Raw genomic sequence first — 18451 nt, 5'->3', positions numbered from 1 at the left:
TATGCCTAATATTGTTCTTGATCGTCAAATCTACACTAATGTGACACCACTCATAAAATTTCACTAATTCATTATAAAATGTTAATAGTTCTTATAGTACTATTTACAAAATGAAAAGTGTTATAGTCATAAAGAGATTTTACAAAAATAAATTCACAAACGGACACAGTCATATGATTATACCTTATATTTATTTTATAATAAAATTATTTTTATAATATAATATACTTTAACAAACCACTGTCAGTTTGTAAATATATTTTTGTAACATATATAACTAAAATATTTCTCTTACAAAATCTCATTCACCACCCACTTCTTTGATGGGGGATCTCATAGTATATAGATTGGTGGCCAGTTTGGCAGGGAATGATGGGTTAAGATTTGAAATAACTATCTTAATTGGGTCAATACCTTGTATCTCCCATTGGTGGCAACAACTAGGTTAGCAGATCTAACAACAAAGCAAAGCATCTCAATTAAATAATTTTATCTCATCTCATCATTATAGTTTTTTTAAATTTCTGTACAAAATATAATAAATAATATAACTTTTTCAAATTCTAATATAAAATTAATATTAAAAAATTATATTATAACAATATTTTATTCATTATTATTCAAAACATCTCATTTAAACTGTGTAACCTGAGATTTATGAAACCACGCTACAAAAGATTAGGTTGGTTTGGATATTAAGAATATTTTAAAATATATTTACAGAATAAATAATTTATAAATAATAGTAAAATAATTTAAGTTAAAATATTTTATTAAATTAAAAAAAATTAAATACAAATATTATAAAATAAAAAAATTATTTAAGCATAATCTTTTAAAAATAGTATTATATACCGTCCTGAAATGTGCATTAAATGTGCATTTCTGCATACATCTTTTTAAAGTACATGGAGATCCCGGTGGGAACACTTTACAAAGAGAGAGGGAACGATCGATTTGAGCGATTTGAACAGGCAAGAGTTCAAATAAAAAAGTACCTGGAGACAAGGACTTATTCGGTATTTTATTATTTGCCAAAGTTTTGTATTTATTTATTTTTTGTCGAGAAATGCAACTTTGCAACTTTTGCAGCAGCCAGCAGGTATTAGGTAAGACCGTAAGGCGGCGACGAGTGCATGAAAGAAAAAATAAAAACAAAGAAAAAGAGAAAATTTAAGGTCATATACGACATTTCACGTTGACTGAAAAATTGCACTAAAATACAGACAATTTTCAAAGGCACCAATAGCAAAGCAAAGTACAAACACGAGTCTCGTTTTGGAGGGAGCCGGAGCTGCGCTCTATCAAAGCCGGCCGGCATGTGAATTCTCGCCACCGTTCGACTCCTTTGCTTCAACCTCTCAACCTCTCTCTCTCTCTCTCTCTCTCTCTCTCTATATATATATATATATCTCTCTCTCTCTCTCTCTCTCCACAATGTCCGCCACTAGCTCGGCGAGGTCCCAAAGATCCACCTCCTCCATCTCCCCCTTCAGGTCTCGGAAGTCACCCGCAACAAAGTCTGCCGGACGACCAGTGACTCCCTCCTCCGCGAAGTCTTCTAGGACACCACAAAAGCTTCTGGCTTCTCCGAAGACCTCGGCGAGTCCGAGCCCAAGCCCGCTGACTTTGACGCTGGACCGCCCCGAGATAAGCAAGGCCAAGGAGGAGAATGTGACGGTTACAGTCAGGTTTCGACCCCTCAGGTACTGTACGTGTGTTTCTTTTTCCTCTCTTGAATTAGTGCTGGAAAGTTGCGATTGGCGTTGTTACCGAGGTCCGTGTGCTTACGTCCGGGGAGCTTAGGTTTGTAAAATGATTGCTTGTTTTTTTTTTTTTTTTTTTTTTGAGTTTTGAGCAGTGTTAGGGAGATTAACAAAGGGGACGAGATAGCGTGGTATGCAGATGGGGATTTTAACGTGCGGAGCGAGTACAGTCCTTCCACTGCTTATGGTTTCGGTTAGTATCGCAACTCTTCATCACTACTGCTCTCTAATTATGCTCAAATTTACAAAATAGATATGCGTTGACCGGAACTTGGTCTTTCTTTGTGGGTGTTGGCATCATCTGTATCCGACATCAGAAAGCCGTTACGGGACTCTTTGTGTTATGCTGAATTATTTTTATTACTTGTATACTTATATGCTGCATTCGAAGGCAACATTTCTGGTAAAATTAAGTAAAAGTTGCAAAATTTTCTTGAAACTGCTTAGTCTTTGGTTTCCTTGTCTTCCCTGAGAATTTAATTATGGCTGCTGCAGATAGGGTGTTTGGTCCAGCAACAACGACGCGGCATGTTTATGATGTTGCCGCGCAGCATGTTGTCAATGGTGCAATGCAAGGGATTAATGGTAGTTACTTGACTTAGAAATTCCAAATAACTTATTAGAGGAATGTTGCCAGAAAAAAAATTGTTTGTTCTTTCATATCTCTACTATTTTTCCAAATTAATCCTGTGGATACATATAATTCAGAGAATATGGGAGTGATCTGTATACAACCCGTTGTCAATGGTTTAACCAATTGATATTATTTTCGGAAATAATTGAAAGATTTTTTTCTTTAATAAAATTCAATATCATATAAATTAATATCCTTATGAACTGTGGAGTTTGTGTTGTGTGGGATGCCTTGATGGCAAACCTTTGAACAGGTCTTTACCCTGGAGCGGGATGTATACAGAATGGACAACTTAAAAAATTACATAGGAAAGCCATGTTATGTTGAAACCATATGATGTCCGATCTGCTGCCAAAATAACAGTCGTGTCCTCTTTGTACTGGTGGTTGACAGGGCCTAGATCTACATTAATCTCTTTATTGAGCCTTCAGGAAAGAATTGTTTAATTTTGTAGGGAAGCTAGGTCTTCTTCCCGTCATAACTAATTTGTAACTAGGTGCATGCTGTTTGTATACCTCTTGTGTACTTAGGCTATGCCTATTTACTAGTTTCAATAAAATGTTATTTTACTTATAAAAAAAACTAACTTACATACTCAGAATGAGTTGTGATTTATATAGCCCAAGCAGTTTCCTAGCTTGGGAAATACTGAAAACGGTCTGTAACATCTACTTTCATATTTATGGAGTAAATGTGAGTATAATTTGTAATATACTTGGCTTTGTCATGATATACAACGTGTGACTAATGCTCTCTTTTTGCAGGTACAGTGTTTGCCTATGGTGTTACTAGTAGTGGCAAGACTCATACAATGCATGTAAGTTACTTACTGTCTGTTTTCTGTTATGTCAGGTCCTAATGTGTCCATTATTTCATCTTCATGGGCTTCACATTATCTAGATGTTTTTGGGTTGTAGATCTGGAAATGAATGGCTCTTCTTAAGCTTGATCATTGAGACTCACACATCACGTATGCGGTCCATGTACTAAGTAGCTTGCTTAGTGTTCCCTAGATGGTTAGTTTCAATGTGTTGCTATCTGAAGGTCAACGGATGGTAGAGAGGCAAAGAAGAAGAAGAAAGAAAGAGTAGTTTGCTTTGTTGATGTGAAAGCAAGTTTGGGATAAACATTACTATGCCTTGCCTACAAGATAGTTTTTAAAAAAGGGCTTGCTTATTGCCTAGCAAAAATGAAAACATTTGTCAGTTGTAGAAATTATCCTTCCTTGAAGTTTTTCAAGATGCACCCTTTGGGACCTTCGGCTTCTAGTACAATAAAAAGTCCCAAAGTATTAAGCAAAGGTCATGATTTTGGAAATTATTGATGAAAGTAGGAATGAGATCCTTTAGTGCTTTTGATTGGAAGTTTTGTCCTTTGTAGGTAGGTATCTTTACTTCTTTATTTAGATATATCTGCATTATGTGAGATTGGAAATATTGATAAATCTCTAACGTAATTAGTTCTGTATCAGTTAGAACATCATGTTTGTCCTATTTTTCAGTGCTTACAAAATATAAAGTACAAATTTGTGCATATTCCTTTCAGGGGGAGCAAAAGTCTCCTGGAATTATTCCGTTGGCAGTGAAGGATGTCTTTGGAATTATACAAGAGGTAATCCATCAGTTTGTAGTAAGTTTTATAATAATCGATATTGTTTCTTTTGCTTAATGAAACCTTGTTCATTATATTTCAGACACCTGGGCGTGAGTTTCTTCTCCGAGTCTCGTACCTTGAAATTTACAATGAGGTCAGTATGTTTTCCAATTTTTTATTAAGAAACCTTGGGAATTTCTGAGTCTTCTCATCAGTAGGTAGGGTTCACGTGTTGTAGAACCTCTAGGGTTGAGGGCTTCAATTGGCAAAAGAAAGAAGCCAGACATTGTTATGAAAACTTTATCCTTCATATTACCCACCTGTGGGTAGCCCAAGTGGTAAGGCTGAACTTGTGTGCATGAGCCCCATGTCACAGGTTCGATTCCCCCTGGGATCAAACTGAGATTTAAGTGGGAGGCCATGGCGGTGGTTTGCTGAGCTAGTTTCCCTCGGGGTTTAGGTTCCATGGGTGAGTCCTAAGGGCTTTGCTGTGGGGCAGTTCCCCCGTCATTAAAAAAATAAAAATAAAAAACTTTGTCCTTCATATTCAAGATGTAGTTCGTTATTCTTAGTGAATCAAGTAGTCTGCTCATTTACTATAGCAGGGGAAAAGGTGACTGAAAATCATCGATAGCTGTAAATCAGTTAACATCAGGAATGGATGGAAAGTCCTTTGGATTACATGAAACAAAAGACTAATCCTCTGAAAATAACAAACTCAATCCTAGCTTCCTTATGACATAGATTAAGGCTATCAAATATGTCTAATGTCAAGTAGGTTGATATTTTGATTAGCCTTGTTGAAAATCATTTTTTGGTTTCATTTGGTCTTCTGAAGTTAAAATTTTGGAAACGGAGGGGACACACACCCACACATATATTTCTCTTTTGTTTTTGGAGTCTCCTGTACCTGTTTTGAGGGGTTGAAGGGGGGGGAGGGGGAGATATAATTCAAAGTTTACCATTCCTTGACAGTTTCTGACTAGGATATTTTACTTTCAAGATCAAAAGGGGAAAATAATTGGCCACTACCATGGCCCAGGCCTGATGTTATTCTTGAGCCATGGCATACAACCTCAGGGTAAAGACAAACAATACTTATACCAGCTAAATAATTCAGGGTTCCATCTATTTTCAAATTTTGAGTAAAAAACTTTACCTATAAAAAATAAAAAATAAAAAAAATTCAGGGTTCCAAAAGTGCCCCACCCTGATATTGAATAAACTTTTTGGTACCTTTAGACTAAAATCACATTTGGATGTCATTAACCTTGTAAACCTCTATTACAAAATGTGAAGTATACCTTGATCCCAAAAGTTACACTTGAGAGTTCTTTATTATACCTGTTTGTCTGTGTTGCCTGACACACTGAACAATCAATTTAAATGGTAGTCATTTCTTATTTAATCAACTAAGATTCTGTTGTTAACTTTGACCAAGCATCTGGGACACTTGTGAGAATGGTTTTGTGGCTGTGCATTAAAAACTTCTTGAACGCGTAACAATTTGCTTTGACTCAAACTACAACACTATAGTGCATACTAGATATTTGTCATTACTGTTTGAAGGAAAGTAGTTCTCTCTGAATATTTGTAGCTTTATTGTTAATATGACTTGCTGATTTTACATAATTAAAATCGTTTTTTGACTTTTCCAGAATGTATAGTTCGAGAAAATCTATTCACTGAAGTATTTTCATTAAATTGGTGCTCATTAGTATGAAGTCTTGACATAAATGGTGTAAATTGTTTTTGTGTCTTCGTGATTATTACATGTTAGTTTGTTCTTTCTTTCTTTACAGGTCATCAATGATTTGCTTGATCCAATAGGACAGAACCTAAGAATACGAGAGGATGCTCAGGTGCTTATAACAAAGTAGAAAGTAAATGTGCACTTTTCTATGTGGTTCTCTCCCCTTATTTTTATAACTTTGTTGGCAAACGTGATAGCTTTTTCAAGAATCATTTATTTTTTCATTTGTTGTTGTTTGTGAACGGCTTCGTTTCCTAACTATATATGTACATGAAACTTGAATGCCTCTAGAGTCTAGTATACCATAATATTGGATGTAGCACCTCATATTTTTTTGTGCCAATTGAGGCATTTCCTAGAGCTTAGGGGTCTATTGGCCTAGTTTTCAATCCTTGAAGAGCAAAAGGGTTTTACAAATTATTAGCAGATGAACCGATATATATATATATATATATATATTAGCAGATGCATAATGAGGTAGCTCGAGCATGGCCCTCTGCTTCCTAGAGGAATTCCAATCAAATTTAACCTAAGTCCAGAGATGACTTAGAACATGCTTTCGGAAATAGGATACATTTGTTTATATAGTTCTCTGTATAAACGTTCAGTGAGAAAGAGAGTCCCAAGTCTAAAATATTCTAGGTGGCTAGCCTAAATCGTAGATGCAACGACACCTACTAGTTGTAATAATTTTAATGAAAGTATAATATTGTAATAGGAGCTTTTATTGAGACTATTTTTGCACAATCTGTATGCTACATGTTGACTCTTATTATTTGGATGTGGTGTTTTTTGGGCAGGGAACCTATGTTGAGGGAATCAAAGAGGAGGTTGTTCTATCCCCTGCTCATGCTCTTTCCTTGATAGCATCTGGGGAAGGTTACAAGAAATTCTACTTTTCTTTCATCTTGTCACATTCATTTCTTACTCATTATTACGTTTGCTTTTCTCACTATCCTCTCAATGATTTCCTTCTTGAAACACAACCTTGTAGTGTAGGTTTATACGCACACATGTTTTGACATATCACTTCCTTATTATGATATTGCAGAGCACAGACATGTAGGTTCCAATAATTTCAATCTACTTAGCAGTCGCAGCCACACTATATTCACCTTGGTAAGTACATCTAAATTCCACATGATTGAGTTTGGAATTTATAATTCTCTGAATATGTGGCCATGTCTTTAGAAGCTATAGCACAACTTACACCTAACTTGTAAGAGCACATGATGTGGACTATCACTGGTATGATTTATTTTATCTGCATAAATTGTTCTCTTCCTATCATGACAGAGAAATGTTCTTGCCCCTTTTAAACATCATATTTGTAATATTTTCAACTGCAGTGAATTACAAGGGGTAATGTGAGGTTGGCAGTTACTTATAAAAAAATTTGAGAGGATTATCAAGTTGTGTGTTTTGATCTAGGGTGTATCTGTTTTTTCCCCATTAAGTACAAAAAAAATCCCTGGCGTTTGCAAGAGTCTCTCTCTTCACCAACATTGGGTAGTTGGCCTGTGCTATGACTATCATCATTGTCATCAATTTTATCATCCTCATCATTATGCATAGGACCACCATCATTGTCATAAAAAAGATTTGTAACCTCATCACCTCTCTTATCTTCTTCACTTGAGTTAATGATCCATGCAAGTAATAATAGTTAAAAAACTGATATTTTATATACATTTAAAAAAACTACAAAAGTGTGCTTTTTAAATGTGCTTTGCTTTTGGTAAGCCAAATAATTTGGCCTTGGCACTTCGCACCTAAGTGCACTTATACCCAATGTTTCAAATACTTTATTGTAACGGCAGTACCGGCTAGTATATACCGTACTGGCCGCTGGTTTGGTATAGGTACTATACCTGTTTTGTACCGGCCGATATTTTGGCTTGTACCGGCCTATGTACCGGCCGGTGTTTTGGCATTTACTTTTTTTTTTCTTTTTTTCATTTTTTTAAATTGTAAACACATTTTTTGACCCCCAATTCAAACCAAACTATTTATAATTTATATATATATATATGTATTTATGTATAATTTATTCATATATAGACTATTATTTTGGAATATAATTTTTATATATATTTATATATATATAATTTATTCATACATCGACTATCCCGAAACGGTACCGGTATTGAAATATTTCGTTCCAGTGCTTTGACCGGTACGGTATTCAAAACTTTGCTTGTACCAAATTGCAGCCACCACCAGTCACCCTCTAGGTGGCGTGTTAGGCCTGCATGGGCAACAACAAGATGGTTGATGGGGCCACCCCTTGGTTGGACCAGTCTGGCCACTGAAGTGGTGGCTGGATTGAGCCACCTCTTGGGGGTGTTTTTTTTTTTTTTTTTTTCCCTAATTTCAGTCTTGATTTTTTATCATCCTTTTTATTAAGCATGTTGCATGCCATGTCAGCATATCTGTTAATCACTTAACAAATTGACGGAGGGATCTGTTTAATAAAATTGTAAAACCCAAGGAGCAAGATGATAAATTTGAAAATTCATGGAGGAAAAGAATTGTTCAAAACCCTGAGACTGTTTTCATACTCAACTGTTTTTTTTTTTTTTTTGGTGAGGTGGAACCTCACCATGGTAGGCTCTTTTAGATCTTCTCCTAAGGAGTAAATCTTAGGTCCATGATTCTACCTGCCAGAACTTTGTATAAAGTAGTCTGAGAGAATTCTTATTCAGGAATCAAACCCATGATGTTTGAGTCCACGGCTCATCCCAAGCCCGCTCTTCGACAATAGACTGCACCCTAATGAGTTTTTCTATCTAAGCTTTTTATATATTATTAGCACTGAAAAGAAGAAAAACAAAATTACAGCACAAGCATTTATAACTCCAAACCAGCAGTAGGGGTTCTAATCGAAGACCTCCCATGATACACTATAAGTCTGCAATGTGTAACTCCGCATTGACTTGACACTAGTTTGGAGGAACCAAGTGTGCTTCCATTCAAATAAAAAGGATCTTCCCAGTGTGTTTGATCTTTGAACTTGTTCAGTCCGTTGTAGTTCACACCGATTGACATTTTGTTGACTCCTTTCATGAATGGACCATCTTCAATTAACGCCCTTATTCATCTAGCATATTTGGTTGGGAAGTTTATTTGGTGTTACATGTTGATAAATTTGGAAATTGTTTGTTAAGCAAGGATCATACACATTCTTGACTAATTGGGCATTCTTGCAGTTGCTTCTTTCATTGTTTAATGCTGATAAAAAAGATTGATATTTGTGTACTTACTGTTATATCAGACTATTGAAAGCAGTCCACATGGTGAAAATCATGGTGAAGAAGACGTCACCTTGTCTCAATTGGTAATATCTACCTGGCAGTATAATTTAAATTTGAGCATGCTATAGAAATTTAGTTGATATAATCCTATGTGCGGTGATGTATTTTACTTCTATTACAATTTTGTTCATTACAATCTGACATTGAGCCATATATTAATCCCAAGTTTCCTATGCAGCACTTAATTGATCTTGCAGGATCTGAAAGTTCTAAAACCGAAACAATTGGATTGAGAAGAAAAGAGGGTTCATACATCAATAAAAGCTTACTTACTCTTGGAACTGTAAGATATTTCTGTTTTGCTCCTTGTTTTTCATTCTCTCTGTTATATAGTTTACCTTCAATGCCTAGTTTTATTAAATTTACAATCAGAATTTGTACAAGATTGGTAATATCAATGGGATTGGAAGAGATTGTCAATTAACAAACAATGAATTAATGGAGTTATTCCTCTAGTTTAATTGACCACCCGGCGAAAGAACTTCGTGCACTTGTTACTCTTTTTATTGGAATGCCCTCGGTTTTTGCCTCAAACAAGCTTCCTCCATGAGGGTATTCTTTTCCAGATCACTGGCAACCTTATCCTCTCTTTTTCCCTTTCAAAGAAATCAAAATGATTGAAGTTTTTCTTTTTTTAAATCTTGTTAGCTCTACCTATTAGGCTAGATTATTTGTAACTGCATTTTTACAATACAGATGCAGTGATCAGTTGGATCTTTAATTAATTAACATCTCTCTCTATTTTATTTTACAACCCCCTTTCTTCTATCCATAGGAGTTCTAATAAAGGTTTCCATTCAAGTTTCAATAACATCAAAATCTTGAAACTCTCAAGAAGAGCTTCTTTCTGTTCCAATGTTCCCAAACACCTCCCCATTCCATATTCTTAAAACAACTTTTAAAAGTTATGAGTTTGCATGCCAGAGCAAAACTTGTAAATGTTGAAAGCAATTAAGTCCATTGTTTCACTCTTTCCACAAAACCCTTTTTTAATCTTTTTTCTCTGAATAAAACGTCTGTGCTTTTGCAATTTAGGTTCCTCTATTTATTTAGTACCATTTACATTATCACCCTGAACTATGATTTTTTAAGGCAAAAGCCCTAGTGTTTACTGTCTGTTATTGCAGGTGATCTCTAAACTAACAGATGGAAAAGCAACTCATATTCCCTATCGAGATTCAAAACTCACCCGTTTGTTGCAGTCATCTCTCGGTGGCCATGGACGTGTCTCCGTAAGTTTGATACAATAGTTAAAAAAATATCTACTATTGACATAATTGGAATTTTATCTTTGCAACCATTTAGCACATGTCATTTTAATTTTGGTTCACATGTGGAAGATGATCTTGTATGTTGTTGTAGCTCATTTGCACAGTGACTCCTGCCTCTAGTAATAGTGAGGAAACACACAACACATTGAAGTTTGCTCATCGGAGCAAGCGTGTGGAAATTAAGGCTTCTCAAAATAAGGTCAATTTAATATTCACTTACTATGTGAAATTACTCTTCATTAAAAATCCTTCACCTGATGTTGCTTCGTCTTTTACTGCCTCTCTCACCCTCCCTTTTTCCTTGATGACCGTAGATTATGGATGAGAAATCTCTCATCAAGAAGTATCAGAAGGAGATTTCTAGCTTAAAGCAGGAGCTTCAGCAGTTAAAGTATGGCATGATGCAGAATCCAAGTGTGGTTGCATCTACTCAGGAAGAAGATCTGGTTAATCTGAAGCTTCAGGTTTGTGCTGTTACATGACAACAAAATTATTGTGCAAAAATCAGCTCTTCCATGGCTAAACAGCTTATGTGCAGATTAGGGTTGAGTTTGAGGTCCAGTGCCACTGCTACAATGTTACTTTTATCTGTCTTATGCCACTTTTCTTTCCCATTAGAAAACAATTATTCTTTGGTTTTTTATAACTGAGAATCACTAGTATGTGGATTCTGTTATTTGTGTTGTTGTTCGATCTCCATATAACATGTTTTTGGTTTATGGTGTCAAAGCTGGAAGCCGGTCAGGTAAAGTTACAGTCAAGATTGGAAGAGGAGGAAGAAGCCAAGGCTGCTTTGATGGGGAGAATTCAGCGACTAACTAAACTAATTTTGGTTTCTACAAAAAATGTTATACCATCAAGCATTTCAGAAAGGCCTGGCCATAGGCGGAGGCATTCTTTCGGGGAAGATGAGGTATATAATTTAGCAATTTTAAGCTTAGTTTGTATTTCAAAGTTAAAATTGTTTCTTGAGGGTCCTGAAATATAGACGTCCTTTGGACAAACATGCTGTTTTTTAGTGATAACATGTTTCTTGAGATGGATTCTTAAACTTGTGTTTGTAACTGACACAAAAAAGAAAGAAAGAAAAACTGAACTAATACCACTACCTGTCATGTTAATATTACCCTTGATCCATTGTTTCTGCAGCTAGCATATTTGCCTGATAGAAAAAGGGAATATGTGATTGATGATGATGCTGGGAGCCATGCTTCTGAGCTTTCATTTGAAGGAAGGGATGATGTCATGAATATTGATGAGTTAGTTAAAGATTACAAAAAGAACAGAAAACGAGGAATGCTTGGCTGGTTTAAAGTGAGAGTAGGTTCTCTGATTCCTTTTGGCATATGATTTGTGAAGTTTGATTATTTTTCTTTTTTGGTGCTCGCTAGAAAAGAAATATGAGATTTAACTGATATCTCAATGTTGATTTTTCACTTATTAACTGAACCTTCTTCAGCTTCTCGTCAGTGTGTAAATTGTACCAATGTTCTATCATCCATTGATCATATTCTTGGTAAAACATATGGACCATTGATCATACTTTTTGTCAATGTGCTTCAACTAGCTTCACATGATATGGGACAAGATGTTGGGATTTCAGACATTATACTCATCATCATGGGGATATTTCAGGTCAAGTGTATTCTGCCAGTGAAGATCCTTTTGGATTGTAGTAAAATATCTGAGTAAATCGTATCTTTCTTTATTTATTTATTTTTTTTGTGTGATCAATCAGTCATTCTTGCAAGTTGGTGGTAACTTCCTTTTGGATGGCTGATGTTGGCAAACCACATTAGCCAAGTTCATGGCGGATATGTTTAATTGGCATGAATGACTGTGGCTAGAATGCAGTGTGTCAATTTATTTTGCACTGTGTTATTTTGGCTATTTGTGAGTGGTGGCTCCATGACTATTGTTGATGTTCTGCTGTCCTCATTTTTTGTTTCAAAAGAAACTTTGACATGATTTACACTTTATTAAAACTTCTTGTTTGTTGCATCTGTTATGCTAACAAAAATATTCATAAATGGGTTCTTCTCTAATAATTGTATACACTAAACAAGCTGTAAATTCTACTATGCAGAAGCCTGAGAATCAGGTAGGATTGTCACCAAATTCTGACAATGGAAGATTTGCAAGTGGTTCACCTGCATCTTCTTCAAAATCATCACAAAATAGACTCATGTCTAATGACATGAAGGATGGACGGAGAAAATCTGCCAGTAGAAGTGGAAATGAATCTGCTGTTGTTGATTCATTTCCAGAGAGAACTCAAGCTGGTGACTTGTTTAGTGTGACTGTTGGAGGTCGCCGTCTTCCGCCGGTAAGGGGGATTCTCAGCACTGCTTTATTATTGATCTTTCACCTGCATTGATACAAAATGGAATGTTAGCATATTTTGTCGGATGTTACGTCAAAAGACATGGGCCAAATTTCATTCCTGATTAATGCAGGTTAGCATAGCCTTGCCAAGTTTCATTCCTTATTATAGCAGTCATATGGGACTAGCACTTAAACTAAAAAGGAGATGAACAGAAATTTAAAACTCTTAAAATGAATTCTACCATATCTGATATTTAAGAGCTTTAAGAAGTTGCCAAAGATGATGTGGTGCTGTGATAGAACATAGGCGTGCTCTGTAATTTAGTGCAGTCTCATAAGTTTCTACACTGTATCTGTTGGTCCTTTAAACAATGATACCAAGGTTTCTCGGGTACTATTTGCAAAATATACGTTGAATTGTTGATTTGGAAAACTTTTAATGCCTAAGAACTTGATGTGCAATTGTGCATTCCTAAAATTAGTTTATATATGTGCTTCAAGGCAAGTGGGTAATGTTTCCATTTTAACTTGATACTGTTGAATGACCTTTTCAGACTGGGACAACTATTATAGATCAAATGGATCTTCTTTGTGAGCAAGTTAAAATGCTGGCTGGGGAGGTGGCATTATGTACTAGTTCTCTGAAAAGACTCTCAGAGCAAGCAGCTAGCAATCCTGAAGATCCACAACTGAATGTGAGCAGCCTCTTTACTTTTTTACATTCAGACCAAATTCAATTTGTTATCCTCGGGGACTCTTTAATGGTCATTGGTTATTCTAGGAACAAATGCAAAAGTTAAAGGATGAAATCAGTGAAAAAAAGCGTCAAATACGTGTTTTGGAGCAACGTATGATTGGGTCTGTTGATGTGACACCACATGCATTGAATGACACTGAAAAGTCTCAGGTAACTTAATGTGAAACAGGTAGAATTTGATTGTAATGGAAAACTGGTTTAGTCATGTTTGCAATCAATGAAGATGCAAAACAGAGGAATTTTAATTTGATGCAGATGCTTTAATCTTACTAGTAGTTTTCTATGGCACTACAAAAAGTGCACAATATTATTAGACATTTTCTGTCTCAGCTTTTCAATATACTTTGAGCTTCTACTGTCTTAGCCTTTCATGCTCTACATTTATCAAGTTATACTCTTTTGGAGCGACCATCTGTTCCACCCCCCCCCCCCCCCCCCCCCCCCCCCCGGCGTATTCCCTCATTATTGTTTCTGAAGTCTGAATATGTAATAAAGAAAGAACATGGAGGAAAGCACAGTTCTTGGGAGATGGAGGGAGTTAGCATCATCATAGTAATTATAAAAGCGATCATCATTGCTATTAAATTTCTAATTTGGTAGTCATGATCACTTATTGTTAGTGCTTTTTTAATTTTTTTTTTCTAATCTATCTATTACACTCCCATGTAGGCTCTTGCCAAGCTTGCTTCTCAACTAAATGAAAAAACATTTGAACTTGAGGTTTGTTATCTTGTTTACTTTTTAGCTATAAGGATGCTATTTCTGTATCAATTTCTTAACACATTTAGTAACTTCATCACTTTCTGTTTGCATAACCAAGATTAAATCGGCAGACAATAGGATACTTCAGGAGCAGCTGCAGATGAAGGTAAAATTTGAAAGCTGTTAGATCTCTCCTTCTGTACTTATAATGTTAATGTTTTGTATTTTTTTCTTATTGTTAGATATCAGAGAATGCTGAGATGCAAGAGACAATTCTCCTTCTAAGGCTACAGCTCAACTCGTTATCAGATAAAAGTATTTCACAACATCTTATTGATGCTGGGGCTACCCCACCCAAGACATATTCTGAAGGCCTATTTGAAAAAAACAGTGAGGAGAAAGGATTTGGTCCATGTGAAGGAATTTGTGTTGATGAAAGTACGCCGACAAGTGTCATGAGCTTGAATAGAATATTTTATCTTGAGGAGTCCAAAGACTGCAGAAGTGATTTGAAAAACCAAGTCCATATGCAGGTTACCACTTTCTTTTTCATGTTTGGGCCTATTTTGCATTAGGAAGTCAATGCCATCTTTGTTCTAACAAGCAATCTTTTTTATTTTTAGTGATGAATAAGAAAGCTCTTTCTTGTTTAATGGTTCAATGGGCATGCTATCATTATTTTATCTTATTTAGGCTGCTGAGATAGAGACTTTGAAACAAGAGAAGGTGAGATTGACTGAAGAAAAGGATGGTCTTGAAATTCAAACTCAAAAGCTGGCAGAAGAAGCTTCATATGCAAAAGAGTTGGCTGGGGCTGCAGCAGTTGAACTCCGAAACTTGGCTGAAGAAGTAACTAAACTGTCTTATGAAAATGCAAAGCTCACTGGTGACCTGGCTTGTGCAAGAGAGGCTGATTGCAGGTCTCTCTGTTGTCAGAGGTCTACTTTGTATGATTCCAAGCAAAATAGAACAATTGGTGCTCGAATTGATGGTCACACTAGAAAACTAGAGGATGAGGTTTCGGTTGTGGAGACCCAGAAAGATCTTAATGCAAGATATCAAAGAGAAGCTGTTCCTGAAACGGCATTATCTGAGAAAAATCAAGTAGAAGGTGAGCTACAGAGAAGACTTGCTGAAGCTAAACAGCGAGAAGAAGATTTGGAAAATGAGCTTTCAAATATGTGGGTGCTTGTTGCAAAGTTAAGGATGTCTGGCACTAATGCTGATGATGCAGCCTCTAAAGGGTTGCATGCATCAAGTATCTCACAAACTAGAGTTAGAAATGGATTTCTTCAATCAAATGGTAATTCATGTAGAATGCTCAGAGAAGATGAATGCCCTGAAATAGTGGATAAAATGAATACATTAGAAGAATTAAGAGCTTGCTATACAAAAGAAAGTAGAAGATGCGAAGAATTGGAAAGCCTTGTTTCCAGACTGAAGGTATGCATGTTATAGACCAAACTGTTGGAGAAGTGCCACAATTTGTGCAGCCTAATTCTAGAGTGGATTGAAACTAAAAGTTTTGTATGAATTTATATGCTATGAGTTATATACAATTGTTTGCTGGTTGCTTGACTTTTTATGGCACAAATGCATGGCCTTATTTTTTCTTCCGTCCCCAGGATGTTACCAAGGTTTTGACTTTATATTAAAAATCATTCCAGATAGTAATGGCTCCCTTAGCTATCTTTTTATTTTTTATCTTGAGCATTAATACTTAACTAAATAAATCTGGCTTTCACCCTAGTAATTTACACTTCAAATTTTGTGGTTAGATATCATTGATGAGGATGATATTTGCCTGCTGCTTCACAGAGAGGGTATTGTCATGACTTCGATGGCATACTCCATGAATACAGACATTAGATGGCATCGATGGTTGTTTGCTAAATGCTTTATGTCATCGAATCTTTCTATGCATCAGCATTATGTCCTTGTCTTTTCAATTGTATTCTCTGTAGTTGGACTTTGTAAATTGCAGAGCTTATTAGATTAAAGGATGTCTTTGTTGCATGTTGTTTAAGGCTATGTTGTTTGGATGTTGATGTGATATCAGATGATCTGTGAATAATGATAAAAAAGTAGTGAATAGTAGTGAGCTGTTTGTGAATAGTAGTAGTCTCCTTACCAAACATAGTAAAATTCTCGGCTTGGTCAGTGCAATTGAGATGTTTATCAAGTAATTCTGGCAATAACTGAATTTGTTGCATGTCTTTGATGCATCTCATTTAAATTTTGCTAGCTCCTAACTCGTAACTTGGTGTTCTCTGTTGTATACTTCCTGTGTACTTGGGCAATACCTATTTATTTGTTTCAATAATATTTTATATTACTTATTGAAAAAAATAACTGAATTTGAACGAATCATGTCAGGGTGAAGATATTGCTGGTCTGGGTGTTACTGCTCTTGAAGAATTGCAGAACCTTCACGTTGAGGCTATAACTAAGATTTGCCATGCAAAGGTGATTGTTTTCTCTTGCTTTATTTCTGCAAACCTCTCTCTCTCTCTCTCTCTCTCTCTCTCTCTCTCTCTCTCTCTATATATATATATATATTTTTAATATCTGAGATCATTGATTAATTTCTCCTATGCAATTCTTCCTTTTCCTTGTAAATATCAACTGGATATATGGTATGATTTGGACCTCCGTGTTTCTATATATTCACAGACTGACACTGGTCATCATGCAATGCAGTGTTCAAATCATGGCTTATGGCATCCTGAAATGAACACATAAAGCGGGCGCTTCCACACAGTTTCTCATCTTTAAGGTTAGTCTTAAGCTAAAATTCTTTCTGAATGGTTATTGAGTTTGATGGATTCATGACCACTAAAATATTGAAAAGTCTGTGATATGCTACAAGCGTGTCTACAGAAAATAAATTGACATTATTTAGAATGAGGGGGTTTATCATTTTTTTGCCTTGTCATATGCTTAATACTAAAAAAAAAAAAGTCACTAAGATGTTAATTATTAGATTCTTTTAGCAGGAAGTAGGCACATTCCTACTCTTTTTTAAAGAAAGATGATAGTGCCTTATATTTGATTAGAAAGTGCCCACAGATGACGGAGGAATACCGTGGTAACAAACTAGACAGACTGAACACTATTATACAAGCTCAAAATCATTTGCAGCACATATGAGGAATACCGGCTCTATCTACGGCAATCTGACCTTTCACTTCTTGTGGGAGTTTTGTCAACTCAATATATTGTTGGGAGACTTGCCAGCCTCCTGATTTGGCGAGACCACCTGAGAGTCAGCTACTTGATTCCTTTTTCTAAGTACAAGACGAGCTGAACAAACACAAGACTGTCTAATAATAATTATTTGCTTCTATAAATATCGTAGGGACCAAGTAACCCAATTAACCACCGCTCTTGAGTCAAATTCAAGCTCTATTTCCAACTAATTTCTCTGCATACATCTTCAGGCCATCCAAAATATATTTCTAGACACCTCTCCACCCCAACCCCAAAACCCCGCCCCCCCCCCGCGGGGATTATTCAAGCAACATTCGGCTGCAGTAAGCTTAATTCTCTAATTAATTGCGAATTATATCATGGAGTTTATATGCTGCATTATGACATTGGCTTCTAGGTAATCTAGTTGCAATTCATTTAGGCCATTCTTACTTTCCAATAAAATTTACATGCAAAATGTAGCTAACTTTCAAGATCTTCCAAGTTCCTGCAAGACCTAATGTCGAAATGTCTCGAAAAAATTGAAGATTTATAAATGTTTTATTGTCATTTACAGTCGAAATTATATCTTTTCAAATTCCTTTGAAAAAAGTTGTCATAAGGAATGATAATTTGTTTTAGAAATGGGTACTTATCAGATAAATTCTGGTGTTGCGAATCTTGCAGGGACTAAGCAGGCGTAATGTATTCTGTACAGTGATGGAAATCGTAACCAAATCAACCATGTATCGATCAGTCAACTTATTTTATAACTCTTCAATAGAATTACTGAATTTTTACCTAAAAAAAGGTACTCAATTGTTGTAAAAAAATTCTTGCTATAACAATCTGTTGATCCATCTCTACTGCTAGTTATCGGTGCTAACCCATATAATATATTGCAAGAAAAATGCATCTCCTTCAAATGACAAGAAGGGGTCTGATTTTTTTTCTAATTTAGCATTGATTTTTGCTGAAAAAGTAGTAATTGTAGGGAATATAGAAGGGTTATTTCCTCTGGTATTTCTACTAAATTTTATTCACTACATCACAGTTTTTATTTTTATTATTTTTTATTGGCACCTCATGTCCAGGGGCAGCGTCCCGATTAATCCAGGGGTGTACAGGTCCTTGGCGCTGAGTGTTC

General features: G+C 35.7%; 1 protein-coding gene across 9 annotated transcripts; it reads left to right on the top strand.

The window, feature by feature from the left end:
* The first annotated feature begins 1234 nt into the window (after nucleotides 1–1234).
* On the top strand, nucleotides 1235–18194 carry LOC122299263 (kinesin-like protein KIN-7C, mitochondrial). 9 transcript variants are annotated; one of them, XM_043109392.1, is made up of 26 exons: nucleotides 1235–1706; nucleotides 1862–1959; nucleotides 2262–2351; nucleotides 3165–3217; nucleotides 3946–4011; nucleotides 4094–4147; nucleotides 5796–5855; nucleotides 6547–6625; nucleotides 6798–6865; nucleotides 9021–9083; nucleotides 9239–9343; nucleotides 10188–10292; nucleotides 10423–10530; nucleotides 10646–10795; nucleotides 11062–11244; nucleotides 11481–11645; nucleotides 12418–12657; nucleotides 13211–13351; nucleotides 13438–13563; nucleotides 14083–14133; nucleotides 14234–14281; nucleotides 14358–14648; nucleotides 14809–15558; nucleotides 16492–16581; nucleotides 16789–16891; nucleotides 17992–18194. In XM_043109392.1, the coding sequence occupies exons 1-25, from the start codon at nucleotides 1438–1440 to the stop codon at nucleotides 16855–16857; spliced, it is 3522 nt and encodes a 1173-aa protein (XP_042965326.1). In that variant the 5' UTR covers nucleotides 1235–1437; the 3' UTR covers nucleotides 16858–16891; nucleotides 17992–18194. The 9 variants fall into 9 exon arrangements, with proteins under 9 accessions (XP_042965326.1, XP_042965322.1, XP_042965323.1 ...); XM_043109388.1 differs by having other exon boundaries at nucleotides 11481–11651; XM_043109389.1 differs by lacking the exon at nucleotides 17992–18194 and adding an exon at nucleotides 17185–17808 and having other exon boundaries at nucleotides 11481–11651.
* Nucleotides 18195–18451: the final 257 nt, after the last annotated feature.

The sequence above is a fragment of the Carya illinoinensis genome, chromosome 16 (assembly GCF_018687715.1).
Source record: "Carya illinoinensis cultivar Pawnee chromosome 16, C.illinoinensisPawnee_v1, whole genome shotgun sequence".
Classification (NCBI taxonomy): Eukaryota; Viridiplantae; Streptophyta; class Magnoliopsida; order Fagales; family Juglandaceae; genus Carya; species Carya illinoinensis.
The sequence above is the reverse complement of the archived record's forward strand: the minus strand, read 5'-3'. Positions and strand labels throughout refer to the sequence as shown.